At 44.1% G+C, this 20,659-nt stretch overlaps 1 protein-coding gene across 2 annotated transcripts in view; it reads right to left on the bottom strand.

Moving 5' to 3' along the window:
* Positions 1 to 12,540, bottom strand: part of PLCL2 (phospholipase C like 2) — a 111,880-nt gene extending 99,340 nt beyond the window's left edge. Inside the window, exons 1-2 of one of the 2 annotated variants that reach the window (XM_054161225.1) lie at positions 12,146 to 12,540; positions 10,843 to 11,377 (exon numbers count right to left, since the gene is read on the bottom strand). In XM_054161225.1, coding sequence (XP_054017200.1) covers positions 10,843 to 11,160 — 318 coding nt within the window. In that variant the 5' untranslated portion in view covers positions 11,161 to 11,377; positions 12,146 to 12,540. The remainder of the gene's footprint in view (positions 1 to 10,842; positions 11,378 to 12,145) is intronic. The other variant, XM_054161224.1, reaches the window with a different exon arrangement.
* Positions 12,541 to 20,659: the final 8,119 nt, after the last annotated feature.

The following is a 20,659-nucleotide window of genomic DNA, read 5'->3' as shown; positions in this document are numbered from 1 at the left end:
AGGAGGTAGCTGAGGTCCTATCCTTGGAGATACTCAAGCTCAGGCTCAAAGGGGCTTTGGGCAACCTGATCTAATGGAGGATGTCCCTGCTCACTGCAAGGGAGTTGGACTAGATGACCTCTAGAGATCACTTCCAACCCAAATCATCCTATGACTCTAATTATACTCAGTAAGCCATAAAACACTCTTAGGAGTTCTCTGAAAGCAAGAAAGACACAATCCAAACCCAAACTGTGTGCTCTAGTTTTCTCCACTGTGTCTCAGTAATGTGCCATGACTAAATACATTTTAATTTCACATAAATGTTAGTCATTGCCATTTGCAACTATCTGGAAAAACAGCAACAACAACAAAAATCAACCTGATTTAGTGACCATTTTCTGTAAATGGCAAAATACATTTCAGTTGATTCAAGCTATTTCCTGAAGCAATTTATTTCCAACTATTACTGAGGCTCTCTTGCCTTATGTTGCAAAAATGTATGTATTTGTAAACACATAAATATTGCAATGAATGTGAGTATTATTCAGCAACTCAGCAACTAACTTTTTCTACACTATGTGGAGAATGACATTCACTCTGCTTCTAACTCACTAGAGCAAAAAGCCTGGTAGAGTGTATGGAGTATATGAAGTTGCTGTGCTGCCTTTGGATTTTTGAAGAGGAGCTACCTCACTCAATGGACAGCTGCCTACCCGAAAACCACCACCAAAAAACTCACAGGAAGAAAACAATCAAAACAAAATCTTTGACAGGGAGCTGAATCCCTGCCCTTTTTGTCCAAATTACACTTCAATAATACAAAGAATTAAGCGACAAAATTACTTTTTGATTTAAACTATCATTTACACTTTAAGGAATGCAGTTAAGACAGGCAATGTCAAACACTTCTGTCATCAGAAGGTAGGTATTAAAATACATATACATAGAATAAACCAAGTTGGAAGAGACCTTCAAGATCATCGCGTCCAACCCATCAACCAATCCAACACCACCTAAACAACTAACCCATGGCACCAAGCACCCCATCAAGTCTTCTCCTGAAAACCTCCAGTGATGGCGACTCCACCACCTCCCCAGGCAGCCCATTCCAATGGGCAATCACTCTCTCTGTATAGAACTTCTTCCTAACATCCAGCCTAAACCTCCCCTGGCGCAGCCTGAGACTGTGTCCTCTTGTTCTGGTACCAGCTGCCTGGGAGAAGAGACCAACCTCTGCCTGTCTACAACCTCCCTTCAGGTAGTTGTAGAGAGTAATAAGGTCACCCCTGAGTCTCCTCTTCTCCAGGCTAAGTAAATACATATAGGATCCTAGATTTTTCCGTCACAAGATATGCTTCTAGAAACAAAACCCATGCAGACCAATCTGCTGTTCCAGAATTTCACAGTCATTCTTCCTCTCCTCCCCTATACTAAAAAGAACAGTAAAGGATGGACATATGTTCACATACGTGGATGCTAACTCATCAAAGCATGCTTTTTTTAGTGAAGGCAAAGTAATAATGCTGGAAAGAAGACAGAATGCCAGGGGCTGGAAGGGACCTCAAAAAAATCACCCAGTCCAACTCCCCTGCCAGAGCAGGGAAGATAAAAAATAAGCTCTAATTACAGAAGAGCTCAGCCATAAAAAGAACTTTGAAAATTCTGTGAAAGTGCTTTCTAACAAAAGAGCAGCAGTTCTTTTTCTTCTGCAGAACTGATGATTCCTTCATAATTTATAGGAAACATCGAACCATTTCAAGCAATTTTAGTAAAGGCATTAGGACAGCCCTGGCACTAGCATGCATAACATCAGTCACCTATGTTTCTAAGGTACCTGTTATTTCTACCAAAATAAACCCCACAAATAAGTTCATTCTTTTTTTTTACAGTACATCTGTAAATCCAGCTTAGTATCTTGTTATCTTCTATCTTTCATTTCATAACACTCTCAGCCACTGCTCTGAAAAGGGGTTTGTTTGTCTGCTTAGAGGCACTTCCTGCCCGCCTGCCCTTTCGAGCTATGTACTACAATTTCCAGAGCATGAATGTCTGGTATCTGAAATGATCCCTGAACACAGCATACTATCTGAAGTACTCAGGGGTATTTTATTACTTATTCCAAAGGGTCAAATGACATTCAGAAGGATCCTAGGAAATGGTAGAAATGAATCACAACTGTTTAACTTTCCTAAGGCTGCACCGATTAACACTGTGAGCCTCAGTACTGCTCATTTCCAGTCACATGCTGTATTTACGCTCTCTTCTGTCTTGAACACTGATGTTTTGCAAGGTGAAGGTCTGGGAAGGAAAAGGTGGATGAACTCAAGCGTGCTCCTCTTCAGAAGCAAGGGTCAAATGAGTCTGTACTAACAGTCGTTGACAAGACAACAGTTTGGTGGGAATTAGGAGATGTACTGCAGTCAAGAGGATGGGCAACGTATCCTTCCAAAGGATCACTCCACACATAACCACAGAATATTAGGGGTGGAAGAGACCTCAAAAGATCATCCAGTTCAACCCCTCTGCCAGAGTAGGGTCAGCTAGCATAGGTCACACAGGAACACATCCAGTTGGGTTTTGAATGTCTCCATAGGAGACTCCACAACCCCTCTGGGCAGCCTAAATCTCCTAAAACAGGGAGAACAAAGTACAGTGATGGCACTACCCCATATTTAAAAGGCATGCCAGGTGTGAAAATCAACTGGAAAACAAGGACAGCCTTTATAAACACACAACTGCAAAACATTTGGTACTTACTCTCCTTCAAGACAAGCAAACCAACCCCTTTCAAAGCAGCCCTTTTTATGCCAATGTGTCACTGATTCACAGAATCATTTAGGTTGAAAAGGAACTTTAAGATCAAATCCAACTGATAGCCTAACATCTACTAAGTATATTACACACTTGTACTTACTGTCCATTATTTTGATATATTTAGATGGAGACATTTAATCATAGATTGACTTTCTAAACTAGATTCTCCGGCATCACATTGCCCAGTTTGCAGGCACTAAAGAACAGAAAATAATTGATTCTTATTTTAGCCATGGAGTACAGAATTCAAACACATTTAAAGGCCATAAACAAGAATCATTTGACCAAAAAAAAACCTCATGTACCATTGTATGATGGAAATGAGGGCATAGTTAAAACTGGCTGTTCATCTGAAGGTGGAAGAGCTGCATGCATATTAGAAGGTAGGTTAAAATCAGAAAGAAACTGACAAATTCTAAGATAGGATCTGAAATAATTAAAATGCAGTCAGTGGGACAAGTACAAGCTTTTAAACTCTGTGCAGATGATTGCTTATGCCCATATAAAAAGAGGAATAATCAGTCTGCAGCTCTGCATAGAATGATCACAAAGAAAAGGTGATTAAAAGACAAAGAGCATCATACTGAAATTTATTAACAATTGATCCTGCAGCAGAGCAGAGTAGACTGACCTCTTGAGGTCTCTTCCAGCCCTATTTTTAAGCATTCTTCAATACACAGATGCTGCTGCTTTTTAACCATGTTTTTCTCTTCTCCATGTACATTAAACATAAATTATTATGCACCTTTCTTCCTCCAAAAGCTACCTACTAGCCTACTTATACTTAGATTTCTGAATCTTGAACACAATCCCACATTTGTGTGGAAAGGTAAGTATTTTAGAATCAATGCTCTATTATTACAATATGTGTTTTAACTTAATTTGGCCTTTAAAGATAGACATACAACAGGTTTCAATGAAGAGATTGGGGGTTTTTTCACAGTCAGTGGAAATAATACAAAGATCAACATCATCATCACCCATGGACTGGCAAAGGCTTGGAAATTATGTAATTAATTTGTTCTCTCAGTGTGAGTTTCAATTTTTCAATCCTCCATGAATGCAGCCGAAACATGGGAGCAATGCATAACCCGTGAGCCATGGGTAGGAGACCAGTGCTCTAATTCCTAGTTCAAAAGAAGTCTAAACTAACAGTCATATCTTTGATCAATCCTGATAATAGGCATGAAAAAAAAAATCTCATCAGGTATTCATAATGATTTTTTTAATTCCACTAATTGATTTTTCATAACTGAACAGACTGAATATGTTCTGTGGCTATTCTAAGGAGCTGGGGGTGGTGGGGGTGAAGGAATTGCTTTTATTCACGCTGGCCAAGCTCTTCATTCAGTCAACAGAAAGAGACATATAAGCTCTTCCAGAAGAGAAATCAGAGAAGCTAAATTCATCCAAATTATGTGCCTGCTCCAAGTCATCTTTTGAAGAAAAATACTCTCTCCTCATGGTCTATAGTACATAAGCTAACTAAATTACATGCTGAACTTGGGCACAGTGAGGATCCCTGTGTATTTCTAACAAACACCTTGTCTAAAAATTGTGCTACTTCACAAACATCCAAACAAAATTTTGATCACTGCTGCCTACAGAAAGCATTAATGCAAATAAAAACATATACCCAATGCAACCCACAACATACCCACTCAGTGGCTGTGACGTATCTCTTTCCAGCGTCACCATTAACTGCCTGTTATATATGTATCATGCATATATATATGATACTATATGCAAATACCTAAGGTATACAGCTTTTGCTTGACAGAAAATACAATTGAGGGAGCACTACTGTATCATCTTAATCATTAATCATAGGAGGAAGTACTTAATCATTAATCATAGGAGGAAGTTCTACACAGAGAGAGTGATTGCCCATTGGAATGGGCTGCCCGAGGAGGTGGTGGGGTCACAATCACTGGAGGTGTTCAGGAGGAGACTTGATAGGGTGCTTGGTTGCATGGTTTAGTTGATTAGGTGGTGTTGGATGATAGGTTGGACGCAATGATCTTGAAGTCTCTTCCAACCTGCTCTATTCTATTCTATTGTTTTAAAACATAGATTATATTAAAATTAAGAAAAAAAAAAAAAAAGGGAAGCCAGTAAGCAGTAGAGGATGAAGAAGGAAGACTACAAATACTGATAGGTGTTGGTCACCCCTCATAGTCTATCTTAGAGTCTGACAAATCAAAGAAAACATCCTCTAAATGTTCGGCAATTTACGGAGCTGCAGTTGTCCACTCGGATCTCTTACACCACCTGACAAACCAAAGAGATAAGACAAATCTACAGCTCATATTTGTAGCATTTTGTTTCCAAAGGGTGTGGAGAAAGCAAGTACATTCTAGTTTTCTCCTTCTCTCCTCTATATGGCTGTTTTCTCTGAACTGAAGGAGCCTTAGTACCTTCGTGCCTATGACTCCTAAATCAAGCTTAACTGAAAACGTGTGGCACATTAAAAAGCTGCTTGGGCATAAATGCATACATGACATGTAATGATAGCATCATTACACAGGTTTCTTTGCAATGTGAAAAATTACTTCAAATAAGGCAATTGTACATACTTTGATTCCAGTAACCTAACTCCTTCATATCCTTTCAGATGGAAGCTGAATGTGTTTGTATGCTCTATTCCTGGGTCTGCTTAAAGACTTGCCATCATGCCATTGTGGCTAAGGTAATTTGGGACTGCACAGAACTTAAGAGCTACTGAAAATACTACTTTAGAGTTTACCATGAATGCAGAATGGCAGCAGAAAATATTGCAGAGCATTATCCATATGTCACGTTTTGTACACCTGATGCAAACAGCCATACAGTATGAACTAGAAATCATAGAAAATTGAACAAGATAATGACATATGCTGGCATTTTAATAAGAGAAAAGATCTTGATGCATATGCTTAGAACTCCCTAGCTGCAGAAAGACATAGATAGAACAACGTTTAGTTTCAAAGGAAAAGCTCTACTGAAAATTACACCCTAGAATATCTACCTGCTAAATTTGGTTCCTCTCTTCTCACAGACTATGGAACTCAGGAGCTGCCAAGGCTCAGCAAGTGCATGACTTTACAAAAGGAAAGCTTGGATTTATACTAGGGGAAGTGGGAGGCAAAGAAACAAAAACAAAAGCAGACACAAATTTGTTTAAGTTGCCAGCCAAGAAGTTATTGACACTGAGATCAGTACTAACATATGCAGGGGGTTGGGGGGGGGAAGAAAAACCCATGCACTTTGCTTCCAGACACATGTTGATAAGAATGTTCCTGCTCACAGAATGCCTCCAAACCACCTTTCTCCATTTACTACTTTGTCATCTTCCTAAATAGCTGCAGCCTCTCCTAAGCAGATCTCTTCTCATTTTGTTACTGCAGCACATCTCCTAAAAAAGACATTTATCCCACTTGTTCTGTCTCTTTTTTATTTAGGTCTATGGTTCAATAAAACTTAGGCTCCTTAAAGCATTTCTTGGAGACTCCTGGAAGCAAGCAGTTCTGAGGAAACATACACCACCACTGCCTTAAAGATTCTCAAATTCCAACCACCTCAAAGTCTCTGTAAGAAAAAAATGCAGAGGAAACTCACAGAAATAAAGCAAGCTCACTCCCAACTCTCAGAGGAGCCAAAAGAAGTTCAGGATGCTAAGGATGCTTAAATGTCTTTTAAACTACAAGATGGACTCACTGTAAATTCATTTTACAGAATATTATAGGAACTGTTGTAAGAAATTACATTATAGGAGACCATAGCCAGTTGCATCAAGGAAGGTATTCTGGAAAAATAAAACAGTGACCAAAACAAACCAGAATCACTACATAGAAATGAGTGGTATGTTAAATTAGTTCAGAAATCAGGGTTCTGGATAATCTAAATCCCAGGAATGCACAACGTGTCCTCACTATCACCTCTGAAAACATCAGAATCTTATAGGGTAAGATAAAGAAAGTGAAAATGTCTCTATGAACACAGGTAGGCTCTCTTTAGCCCTCGAGCTTGATTCAAAGGTAAAGCAGTGAACAGACTGGTCTGGAAAAATTGATACAAAAGAAGGGTACAATCTTCAACACTTTTAAGCTTAAATGCAGCTTATATATATGAGAGTGAAAGGTTAAGTAAACAACCGTGGTATGAAGATCATATCAGTTTTTCCAGTAACAGCAGTCCTACCACCTGTCATCATCCTAGATGACACATCAGCCTCAAAGAGTGTATCACCCTGTACCAAAGAGGGGGGGGGAAGAAAAAATAACCAAAATCAGGCAGGTACACAAAATAAATAAAAATAGAAAGAAGAAAATATGGTAGCAGTGGGGGGGTGAGGGAAGGAGGAAAAAACAAACAGAGACTGCAAGAAAGTCAAAGGAAGGAAAAAAGGCAGCAGCTGCTCGGAGGAGAGTTCTGAAAATGGACAACTAATGGGAGCACAGACTAAAACCCAAATAAAATGCATTTCTGTGCTCCCAATTTTCTTGCACAAACATGTGGTTCTAAAGAATTCAACTTTATTACTCTAGTGTCAATTTTCTGTTTGTTACTCAAAGGGCTACACAGTGATCAGCAGGGAAAACATTAAGACAAAGCACTAGGAACTCCATAAACAGGCATTTCACAGATCAGCAGCACTGTGTTTTGCATGAAGGTATGAAATCTGCATCTGCATGGGGCAGATTTGTTTTCTGTGGTTACTCCACAGATTATGTAAGCAATCACTGATAGGAGTTAATAAAGCTCCAGAAATATTTTCCAAGCGTTTTCCACTCTGTTTCACAGACTTTGTTTTATTTCTGCAAGAGCAGACAAGAAGCAGTATGTTAAAGTTCACTACTCATGCCAGACTTCCCAAAAAGTTTCATACAGAAAACTAAGCGACCAGGTTCAAACTAGCTGCGAAGTGCTGATGTATGCTGTATCTGCTTCAATCATATCTAAAATAAACATGGACCACAAAACTTTTAATGCATTGTTTGCAGATTGGTTTGTTTATTTATTTGTTCTGTCACTCGGGTCATAGTTATTCAAACACCACCACAAAGCTGTAGCAATCAATTCCCAGCATCTCAAAAGATCACTGTTCACTTTTGCAAAGTGGTATTCATCAGCAATAACAACGACTGAAAGCTGAGTAATTCTATATGCCAAAGTGCTGTGATTTCTGTAGAAACCAAGAGCCTTGACTTAAGGAGTCATGAAATGTAATTCAAAAACATTATTTTCTTATCTCATGCTTCCTGGCATTAATATATCACCAGTCCCTAGGTATTTTATCCTTGTTTGGTCACCAGAAAGGCAGGAGATTGCTGTACAATCAAACCCTATGCTACGAAGTATCATGATGGCATGATACATACTGCAAACAATGCCAGTATCTTTCTTGGGCTACCACGGGAAAACCAAAAGGGGTTTTGGAAAATAACAGACCTGTAAATAAATCCCTGGCAAATGCAGTAAATATTAAGTCATTCCAACATCGAGCTCAGTTGCCCCTTATCTATTGTTATAATTTCTTTAACACACACACACATAAACGTACACACCCAGCATCACTGCTTGAACAGGAAGGGTGGGTGCAGGCTCTCAAATGTGCTCCACTGCTGTCTTTGCTCCCCCCATGGGTTTTATAGCAAGGTTCAGGAGACAGTTAACACAACTTGAGATACACTACCGAATTCCCACAGCTGTTTTTTCTATCCTTCAGCCAAGAGAATAGCAGGTATCGGACAAAACACAGACTGAACAATGTTACGAGTGCAGAACGATCCTGGGCAATTTCTGTTGTTCTAATTGTGGTGAAGGTATGAGGGGCTGGACTGTGTGTGGAAATTGTCTGCTTCAGCTCAGTGTTGTGAGGTTGTTTTGGTATTTGTCATGGGGAATTCTTTTGGTGGTGGTGGTTGATGTGACAGAGATTTGCAAAGACTGTGTGATGAATGTGGATCTTAATAACTTTTAAATACATGATTCACAGAGGCAAGGGGTGGAACATGCTCGGTTTGTGTGGGAAGATTTTGGTAGCAGGGGCGCTACAGGAGTGGCTTCTGTGAGAAGCTGCTAGAAGCTTCCCTTATGTCCAATCGAGCCAATGCCAGCTGGCTCCAAGATAGACCCACCACTAGCCAAGGCTGAGCCCATCAGCAATGCTGGTAAGCACCTCTGTGATAACGGATTTAAGAAGTGGGGGAAAACTGTTGCAAAAAGAGCAGCCAGAGAATGAGGAAGGAGAATACGTGACAGAAATGACTCTGCAGACACCAAGGTCAGTGAAGAAGGAGAGGGAGGAGGTGCTCCAAGTGCCAGCGTAAAGAATCCCCTGTGGTCTGTGGAGATTAATGGTGTAGCAGGTATCCACCTGCAACACGTGAGGCATCCTATGCCAACACAGATAGATGCCTGAAAGAGGCTGTGACCCCATGGGAAGCCCACACTGGAGCAAGCTCATGGCAGGGCCTGTGATCCCATGGAGAGAGGAGCCCACACTGGAACAGGTTTTCTGGCAGGACTCACGACCCCACAGGGGACCCATGCTGGAGCAGACTGCTCCTGAAAGACTGCACCCTGTGAAAGGGACCCACATGTAATAAAATGTATATAGCAGTTTGTGAAGAACTGTAACCTGTGGAAAGGACTCATACTGGGCAAGTTCATGGAGAGCTGCCTCCCATTGGAGTGACAGCATACTGGAACAGAGTGAAAGTGTGAGAAGTCCTCCCTCTGAGGAGGAACAAGCAGCAGAAACAGCATGTAATGAACTGACTATAATCCCCATTCCTCATCCCCCCGTGCCACTGTGGGAGGAAGAGAAACGTGGGATTAAAGCTAAGCCTGGGAAGAAGTGGAGGGGATGGGGGGAGGTGTTTTTAAGGTTTGGGTTTATTTCTCATTATCCTACTCTAGTGTGATTGGTTATAAATTAATCTAAATTCCCCAAATCATGTCTGGTTTGCCTGTGACAGTAATTGCTGAGTGGTCTCCCTGTCCTTATGTCCGCCCATGACCCTTTCATTTTATTTCCTCTCCTCTGTCCAATTGAGAAGGGTGAGTGGCTTTGGTGGGTGGGTATCTGGCATCCAGCCAGGGTCAACTCACCACAGTTGATTTTGGAAGCAATAAGCATCTAAACAGACACCAAATCTAATCTGATTTTGATCTAGCTGATCTTGATTAAACTCAGCTCTTAAGTACTTGAAGTTGTACTCCATTTTACATCTAGAACAACCATTATACCAATGAAAATATTTCCCTATGTTTTTGCAACCTTTTCACTGGATCTGGGAAAACTAACCCAAGATCAAGTGCCATCTCTCAGGTATCAGGATTTTATTTTTTTTTGTTAAGAGAATGACAGTATTTGTATAAGTAGTTGTATTCAAAAACCACTTCCATTCCTTTTACCTCAATCTACATTCTACCATTCATGCTTTCCCTACTTTTCAAGCTGAAACACTGGCATTCAGAATATGCAGATCTAACTATAAATAAAGATGTTTCTAGAGGTGAAATACAACACAGCCTGCTATTAAACGAGCTGTCACTTTTAACAAGAAGAATGCTTCCTGTTCTACCTTCTCCCACCCCCAGCCCAATGAGATACCGAATCTCTCATCACCTGCTGTGTGCCTGTCACACTCACAAGCCAATGGAGCCACAAAATTGCTCTGCACAGGTGCATCCCAAATAACAAGGATACTGTGTAATCCATGTCTTTCCCTGCCAGGCTGATGCCCATGTTGTCTTTTTACAAACCAGCTAATTCCTCTCCTATTCCCCAACAGGAGTTAGAGCCTTGTATTTTAATAAACCTCAAAACATGACACCCTCCAATCCCCAAGCATGGACGGGTACAAAGCCATCCCCTCACTGCTGTCCACTTCTGACAAAGGAAAAAGCAAGTCTCCTCACCACTGGGATTAAAAAAATAAAAGCAGCCTATCCTTTCACCTAGAGCCACGGCTCTGGTAGCCAAATCTACTGCCCGCATCTCCCTGCCTGTGTCACAGAGAAAGCCGAGACCCGATAGGGAGGAGCAACTGCTCTTACCTTAATTATGCTGCTCCTCCGGGGGATGCCGGGTTTGCCTTCTCGTTGTTGACTGGTGGAAAATCCTTTCTCTTTGCTGCTGCTCTCCGGGCTTGCAGGAGGAGCCGATCCCGGCTCCTCAGCAGCTCCCGCTAGGGCACAGTCCCCGTTGGAGACCCGGCTGCCCGCACTATCGAAGCGGGATCTCCCGCCGCCGCCGCCACCTCCTCCTCCTCCTTCCCCATCTCCTGCCTTGAAGGCCACCTTCCCTTGGACCGGCCCCTGGGAGGACGGGAGCCCCCCGCCGCCGGTGCCGCCACCGCTGCCAAACTCCGCCATCAGCCTCCCCGACTACAGCAGAAACAATGTTGCCGTCCCCCTCCCCTCCTGCAGCTGCTCGGCGGTGGCTCCTCTTCCGCTTTCTGTGTCTATGAGCGGGGGATTTTGAGCCAAAGTCTCTCCGCTCTGCACATTCGGCAGCCGAGGCCGCGTAGCTCCAGGAGGCGGGGGGACAAACGTCTCGGTGGCGTCTCGGCGAGCACCAGTCCTTCGGCACCTGGGGAAGGCGAAGACACGAAGCGTGAGCGCCTGCCCCACGCGGGGCGGGGGGAGCCCTACCCCACGCCGCGGTCCCCTGCGCGCACACACGCGGGCGCGCGGGGGAGGGGAGGGGCCGCGCGAGGGTTCCGCGAAGCACACGCGCGACCCGGCGGGTCTGGAAGCCGCGGAGCGCGCAGCAGTCAGCGCCCGGCGGGAACGAAGCGCGCAGGGAGCGCAGCCGTGCCGCGGGGGGAAAGCAGTCGACCCGCGCCCACCACTGCCCGCTAAGGCTGGGAGGGAGAGAGCGGGCAGAGGTCTGAGGGGAACCAGAAGAACTGCGCTGCTGGGGCGGCTCATCCAGGAAAACAAGACAGACGCTGATGGCGGTGTTTTCACCCTTACGGTGAAACCCACAATCGCAGAGCAGCGAAGCGGGAACGAAAAGAGAACTTGAAGAACAACACGCCCCAAACCCTCAGGCCCCAGCCCGGGGTAAAGCCCGTCCCACGCGCAGCAGGGACGCCCCGCCGCGGCACCTCTCCGGCCACGCGCGACGGCGATAAGCGGCGGAACACGAGCAACGCCAAAGCCGCCCCGTGGGGCATCCACCCAGGCGCCATGGGCAACTTTTCTCTTCTCCCCGCTGCCTGCCGACATCCAGCAGCCTCACAGCGGCTACAGCCGCGGCCCGGGCAATTGCGCTCTCCGCCCTCCCGAGCCGCTACACGCCGTGCCTCCTCCCGGTAGCCGGCTCCCTCCCGCACGCTGCGCCCTAGCTACCCACCTCGGTGGCAAGGTGGCAAGGGGAGGGAGGCCCCCTGCTGCCGCCGCTGCTGCAGTAGCCGCTTTTCTCCCCTCTCCCTTCCTCCCCGTTATGGTTGCCGCCTCTGCCCGGAGCCGGATACAGAGAGAAACTGATTCATGTGGCCGCTTCCCTCGCTCTCTTCTACTGCTGCTTGTACCGCCGCCGCCGCCTCCCCCGGCTCAATGCTCGGCAACAGCCCCGAGGGGGGAAATGCCGGGAGCGCCGAGGGCAGAGCCAACCCCGGCCGCCCCCGCTGGGAAACTATCCGCGAAGGCAGAGTAAGCGAGACGGGCTCGCCCCCACCCTCCGCCCGCCGCTGCCAATCACAGGGGCCGGCCCCGCGCGGATTGGGCGGCCCCGCCGCCAGCACCCCTCTCCGGCAGCTCGGGGGAGCTCCGCCAGAGGGCAGGACCCGCGCCCGCCCGTCCCCCGCTTCCCTCGCCCTGGGGTTATCGGCGGATACCTCCGCACGCTCCCTCCCTTCGCAGGCGCTCCTGCCTGACATAAAAATATCCTCTCCTGGGCGCCCTGCTTTCCCGCCCAGCTGTATCTCCTGCTGCTCTCCATCCCGGGAGGGGCGCGCAGCGCGGCTCGCACCGGACGGCGGTTCCTGGCATGCTTTCCTACCCCTGCCCGTCGGGGTCCGGTGTCCGTCACCCACCCTGCCCCATCGGCCGCAGTGCGGGACGGGGTGCGCTAGGGCAGGGAGGAATGGCGTGGGGGGGAGCAGCGGGCCCACGCCTACTCCTGTGCGCCGTGAGGTGACCCTCAACTGGCGGCTGCCACCAAGGTGAGGTGGCATCGCCCTGCCGCCGGGGCTTCTCCGGACCTCCCAGCAGGTAGGAGCTGACAGGTCTAATTAGATCCACTAATTAACAAAGGAAAGAATGGGATGGAGTGCTGGAATATTAAAAGATTTGAAAACTGCAACTTGACAGTTACCTTAAGAAGCGTGTCCATAAAGCAGGCACGAACGGTGTGCCCCTTGCATTCCCCCATACGTACTTGGTTACGTTTGCTGAGACAAACATGATCCACTTCACATATGAAGGATAATTCAGAGACACGTTTATTTTTCTCTCTCGACATGGCTGCACATTGCAAGAGCTTGGTATTTCACGATTAAGTTGAAAAAAGGGAAATGGAGTGCCCCAGCTGAGGCACTTGGCCCTCCTGCTTGAAATTCAGACGTTGAGTCAAGCAGGGAGGTGCTATGTTGAGAGCATGGGCAAAATTAGGAATGGCAGAAATAGGAGTGCAAAGAGTCAACACTGAGCAAAGAGACACCTGAGAAGCCCACACCAAATGACCTTTGGCATTTGGCTAAAGTGCTCAATACAGGTGCTGGACTCAGAGTCAACCAAAAGCACTATTAATTTAGGTTCCCCCAGTTGTCCTATGGAGATTGCTGACTGTATCAAGAGCCTTGGCACGAGAGATCAGGCACCTATCATGGATATGTAGAGTAAGGCAACTTAAATATTCTCCTGTGCTGTGCTTGTACAGAGTCCCACAGTGGAAACACTGGAGTGAAGAGCACATTTTCAGTCCCATGCTCCGGGGCCTTACCACGGACTGCAGAGCGGTGCCTCTATTCGCTCATGTCCCATTGCCTTGATCTGTCTCCAAAGGGAAGGCACTTCCATCTTCTTCAGAACACCAAGGGTCAGCTTGCTCCAAAGCACTGACAGCTGCAGGGGTGATGCCTTCATCTATTCATATTTAGTGACTAGATGGCTTGGAGCATGAAAGCTGTTACTTCATTCTTCTTTCTTCCTGAAGGGGGTCACATCCATGTCTCCACTGCCATTAGACAGCCACCAACACTCACTGGTTATAGTGAGAGCATTTTCCACAGGAAGCTATGTCACACTATCGAAAGGAAGCCAAGAGACACAGTGCCAGAAAGAAGACAGGGAGTGTACAGTTTACAGCAATCTGCTCATGGGTGTTATTAAATAAGTCACCTGATAGCAAGGAAAGGATCAAACAACTCACCTTTGAGTTGAGAGGTCTAGTAACTAAGATACAGGAACCCACTTGGTTTTGTGTCATGGAAGTGCCATGGCACTCCCATAGAATTGGTACACTTCTAATCCATAATAATTACATGTAATAAACCATTAATCCTGGGTCCGTGGCTTGTAGGCAATGTTCTGCCTACAAGTCTGGACAATGGTGTTTGTCACTGTAGGAAAAAAGAGTCCATGAGGTATGATCCAACTTAGAGGAAAGTATGTATCTGGAGTATGTTACTTATTCAGTAATCTTTCTAGCAGATCAAGGAAATTGAGAACCTGATACTGGCACCTCGCTCAAATATATGATCCCCATTTTAATCCAACTATTAAGAGTTAGCAAGTTTAAATTATATCCTAGACATTTGGAGGATGTAGGCTGTAAACACTGAGGAACACCAATATTAAACTCAAGATCTGAAATAGCCCAACTTTGTGTTTTCCGCTAGCTGGAGATACAGTGATTTTATCATTTTCCCTTATCTGAACATCTCTTGCCTGCACACATTGCCTTGCCATTTAAGTAAGAAAAGGCAGCCTTGAATATTAAAGGAACATTCAGTATTGTATCTGGAGACATGCACATCATAAACCATCCCTACAGGAGACACTTTGTCATTAGGATCATCACCGTTTCTTCTGGAGGGTGAGATTTACACGCAACAGGTACAAAACGTTATTAGAATCATCTGTCACAGAGCATTGCCAGTAAACTGGTGAGGAAGATGTGTGCATTCTGTCATTTTGCTGCTTAAGACACAGATACTAAAACACCAGTTTTAAGGCCTTTAGTGAAATTTGATCAGTCCTGTCTCAGAATGAAAAAACAGAACAAAAACCTCCTCCCTTTTCAGCACTGCTTATCTGTCCAACCCGCATGGAAACAAGATAACACCACTGAAAAAGAAATCATTTAACTTTAGCCTTGGCAGCTCTGTGATGAATGATATCAAGACCTGTAGACATTGTCAGACTTTTGGCTCTAAAAGTCATGATTAAATACAAAGGAACCAGTACAATTTCTGAACCTCATCTTAAAGACACCTGCTCACAAATCAATGCAACAGTCCTGGCATTATGCTTATTCTAATTATTGACATTTAATTACTGACTAAAACGTGGGATCAGACACCAAACTAGAAAACTTGTGCTAGAAAGAGGGAGTTAGCAAGTAACTGTTTTTCTGAGTCTGATGTTAAATCTGATGACCATTCACAGATACTTATTATTGCCCCACTCTGTTTTCTGTCAGATGAACTTTGAATGCATTAAATTGAAAAATACTTCCATCTACAAAACAAAGCATTTCTGATAAACCAAAGTGCCAGAAATGGTGACCAAGGTTGGGCCTCTCAGGTTTCTGAAGTAGTTCACGTTGTACTACCATAAATCGTATACTTCCTTTGACACAACTTTCTGAAGATCACAGAAGAAGAAACTTTCTCATTATCATTATTCAATAGTGGCCTCAGCAGGCTCTGTTTGTTTAATTCTTAAATGAAATAAGGATTAGAATGGAATCAAGACACCTCTGTGACAATATTTAACTGTGAGAACTCGCTGTCATGTGCACATATTAGCTATTTTCATAAAATCCTATTAAATAGCAGAGTTCTACAGCTAAGCTAATATTACCCATTGAACTTTTCTAACTCAAACAGTATGGGCAGCAGAAACCTGCCAAGAAACAGGCAGTGTCTAAATGACCAGAGTTTGAATAAACCAAACACCAGATTATTGCTAATGCCGTCAATACCTTCTTATTGCAAGCATGCAAAACTTTAATTAGCAATTGTCTTATTCAAATGTTGCTTCTCTGAAATCACTGAGACTCATTATTGTAAGTACCTCTGCAATTCCAGTAATAATTTAATTTCCTGACTTGATTGTTGAGGTCACAATCTTGCACATACTTGTTTATTGTACTGGTTTGTAATTAAGTATACCTGTTTAAGCAGTCTCATTAGGGTTGGAATCTAATTGCCATTAATGCAAAGAAAAGGTTTATGTGTAAATAATGCACTATTGCATACAGCATCTGTAAAATGCAGGTGTGCTGCACGCACATAAAAGGAGCAGAAGGTACAAATAGGGGAATATGAACTGCAGGCAGCAGAAACACAGGTAGGCAAACACAGGCTGAACTGTCAGATTTGTTTAGTGGAAAGCATTTGTTAGCACTGTGCATTTGAAATTACTCATGTTTATATTTTTTTTATGTTCATTAGAACAGCAGTAAGTATGAAGATTTAATAGATATTTTCTTTTAATCATGCAGGTCAACCATTTTATCCCTTTAATTCCAGCCTAAGTAACATTTACTCTCTATTCTACCTATCACAGCAATTAGTTTGACTATCAGCCTGCTAAAATTAACGGTTGAGGGTTAACAAGAGCTTAACAGTAAATAAACTCCTCCCCGATACCCCACTGAATCCATCAAGATCTTCTCCAAACTGTCTGTTCTTCAGACTATTGTGCTGTGAGGTTACTTAGTTGCAACATAGCCTTAAATCATGTTGCTTTGAAAATGAGAGTCTTTGTTTGTATGTTGCAAAAAAAAGGTTCAGGTTTTTTGAAACCGAGCAGCAGTTCGGAAGAGCAGACAGGAAGAATTTTCTGGAAATCAGGGCTTTGTTAAGGCCACATCTTGCAAACTAGAAATTAAGCCTCCTTTGAAAGTCTTGACCTAGGCACTGATTTTTTTTAACAACTCTATTGGAGGTCCTGAAGTTATCTTAACTGAAAATGAGAGTTTGTCATGTTCTCGTAGCAGGTTGTTTGTTTGCTACCCTTGCAAAGGCTCAAAGCCAAATGCCTTTTTGTTTGGTTTTAGCATCACCATTTGGACAAACTTACTTTATAACAAAAATATTTCAGATTATATTGAGTAATATGGGGGGGGGGGAATTTGTATTTTATTCTACTAGGAAAGACAGACAGAGTGGCTAAGATTTGCATCATGTGCATTTCAGCTGAGGCACATATGTTTTACCAGAGAGACTGCAGCAACAAACCTGTTCTTGAAATGTTTCTGATGCATCATTAAAAAGAGCACACAAACAGCGTTTGCCATCTCCTTGCATTGTACTCTGCCCTCTAAGGGAAAGTTAGAGTTACAAAATGGGCTGAGAGCCAGAATTCTGCAAAAGATTGGGTTTCATTTCATCCCTTCTTATATTTGTTAGTGGCTATTAGATATATGCAGAGCTATTTGACTTCTGGGACACGAGGCATTTCCTAAGTCAGCTGTTTTTGCAGTTTGTAGCATCTGACTCTATTATTACAGGAGCATGCAAATCAAGTAGCCAACAATGAGCTTTTATAACTTCTTCAAGCCTAAACTATTCTTTTGCAAGCTAATCAAAGTATTAATACTGATCAAAATCTTTCATTTAATTCTCACATAGGAAAAACCCCAAACCATCACATAAAGCTATTAGTTTGTAGTTTCAGGATGATATGGTCTGCGAATTCTCTTCAGAGCAGAATATTAAACACTTTCACTGCTCTCACTCTCCCATTAAGAGTTTAAGAGGGACAGGGATCTGCTGGAGACAGTCCAAGGGAGGGCTACGAGGATGATTAGGGGACTGGAGCACTGCCCTATGAGGAGAGGCTGAGGGACCTGGGGCTTTTTAGTCTGGAGAAGAGATGACCTGGAGAGGGTTTAATAAATGTTTCTAAATATCTGAGGGCTGTGATAGGACAAGGAGCAATGGATGTAAGCTGCAACACAGGAGGTTCCACCTCAACACAAGGGGGAACTTCTTCACTGTAAGGGTCACAGACCACTGGAACAGGCTGTCCTGAGAGCTTGTGGAATCTCCTCCTCTGGAGACTTTCAAGGCCCATCTGGATACATTCCTCTGTGACCTGAGCTAGATTGTATTGTCCTGCTCTGGCATGGGGGTTGGACTCAATGATCTCTTTGGGTCCCTTCCAACCCCTGACATCCTGTGATCCTGTGATCTTGTGAAAGTAGGTTGATTTTTGTCAGCCAAGCTTTTTCTTAAAGTATCTTCATTTTCTCACATCCATGAGGGTAGACTACTTTTTGCTTAGTAGGAATTGCAGTGTGTTATGTCTTCACTTTGAAGACATAATTGGAAACCTCTGATAAACAGTTAACTAAATGCTGGTGTCGGTTTCTCTTGTTAGAAAGCTTAGGACATGCAATGCCACAGAAAGGGAAATATGTGCAAAAGAAGAATGAAGTTCTTTTAATGAATGGCAATCAAAATCCACTTTCCTTTTCACTTTAGCTTAGTAACTTCTCTGAATTACAAGAAATCACAAGGTATTCTTAGTATGTGCCTACAGAACAGATGAAGGGAGAACAAGAATTGATTAAACTCATCATACCCAATGACAAAAATGAAGTTCCTTTTAGTCATTTGAGAAAAATGACAGGCCCAAGTTATTTGAAACATGGTTTTGAGAGGTTGGTAACATGTAGTGGGGTCTCATTTTTCATGCCTTTTGACATGGGAAGTATGAGACTGCATCACAACCACCAGTGAGATTGTGGTAAACCATGTAATGAAGTTTCTTAGTCCTGTTTATTTTTTTCTGCATCTGGGGAGGAATAACAACAGGCATCAGCACAGGTTGGGGGCTGCCCTGCTGGAAAGCAGCTTCATGGAGAAAGATCTTGGAGTGCTAGTGGGCAGCAAGTTCTCCATGGGACAGGATTGTGGCCATGTGGTCAAGAGAGCCAATGGGATCCTGGGGTGCAGCAAGAAAAGTGTGTGCAGCAGGGCTAGGGAGGTTCTTCTCCCCTTCTACTCTGCCCTGCTGAGACCACACCTGGAATACTGTGTCCAGTTTTGGGCTTCCCAGTTCAAGAGAGATAGAGACCTGCTGGAGAGAGTGCAACAGAGAGCCACAAGGATGATTAGGGGACTTGAGCACCTCCCCTGTGAAGAGAGACTGAGAGCCCTGAGGCTGTTTAGTATTGTGAAGAGAAGACTGAGAGGGGATCTGATCAATGTCTATCAACGTCTGAGGGGTGGGTGTCAAGTGGAGGGCAACAAGCTCTTTTTGATGGTGTGCAGTAATAAGACAAGGAACAATACATAGAAACTTGAGCATAAAAGGTTTCACCTCAACATGAGGTGAAACTTCTTTACAGTGAGGGTGATGGAGCACTGGAACAGGCTGCCCAGAGAGGTTGTGGAGTCTCAACCCCCCACCCGCCGGATGCATTCCTGTGCAGACTACCCTGGGTGTTCCTGCTTGGGCAGGGGGTGAGACTGGATGATCTCTGGAGGTCCTTTCCAACCTCTAATATACTGTGATACTGTGATATTACTCACTTATGTAAAATACACATCAGTTCTTGTCCCATAGGGATGGTAGGCTTGGGGATGTTGCGATAACCAGCGTCTCAACAGAGGTCAATTCCACCATTTCATTTGTTACCTAATCTTTCAAATTCTGACTCATAAGTCAACAGTCATATTTGTTTTCTTTATTTTTATCTCTAAAAATGCAAATGAGCTACAGCATCTGTAGCTGCTTTCTCATGCATATTCGAAACTTCTTTGCAAGGAACAGCTTTATGGTTGACACATCTGGTCAGAAGACCTTAACTAAGCATCTCTTGTACCATTACTACAAGCTGATAGGAGTGCAGTGGGTGGAAAATACTCTTCTCAATTTCTCACAAACATTTATATTTTGCATAAAGCATCCATGAATATCAGGGTCATGCCTGATAGTGAAACTTTTCTTCTCCAGATTTTCAGGTAAACAGATGGACATGCAAAAATCTCTCTGTTAATATAAAGCAACTTCATCTGCTTAGTAAACAGCAGCTGAAGTAAGGGGAAAGCACTACTTTTCTTCGGGGGGCAGGGAGGGGGGAGGGCGGGGGCAGAATAATGCCCAGAAGGGAAATTCCCTGCTTTGGTTCTTTGCTATGCCAATGAAGACAAGAAGACAATGAAGACTGTTCTGAAAGAAGAGTCACAGGAAGGGGAATCCCTAGTGAGACACTGGTAAAACTAAACAGTACCTAAAGAATCTCTAATTCTCTCACAATTTTTTGCCTGCATGTATCAGGAGACTAAGGAAAAACAAAGTTGTTCCAGCTGCCTCTCCTCTCCGAACCTCTCCTCTCCTCTCCGAACCTCTCCTCTCCGAACCTCTCCTCTCCTCTCTGAACCTCTCCTCTCCTCTCTGAACCTCTCCTCTCTGAACCTCTCTGAACCTCTCCTCTCCTCTCCGAACCTCTCCTCTCCGAACCTCTCCTCCCCGAACCTCTCCTCCCCGAACCTCTCCTCTCCGAACCTCTCCTCACCGAACCTCACCTCTCCGAACCTCACCAAACTGAACCTCTCCCAACCTCTCCACACTTTTCCGAACCTCTCCTCCATTGATTGCTTCTCCTCCATTGCAATAAGACTCTACAATCAAATTTGGTTGTCTGTGCATTCTTAAGTCCCTGTCTGAGTACGGAAGGGAGAAAGCC

The sequence above is a fragment of the Dryobates pubescens genome, chromosome 4 (genome assembly GCF_014839835.1).
Source record: "Dryobates pubescens isolate bDryPub1 chromosome 4, bDryPub1.pri, whole genome shotgun sequence".
Classification (NCBI taxonomy): Eukaryota; Metazoa; Chordata; class Aves; order Piciformes; family Picidae; genus Dryobates; species Dryobates pubescens.
This window is presented reverse-complemented; position numbering and strand designations above follow the sequence as displayed.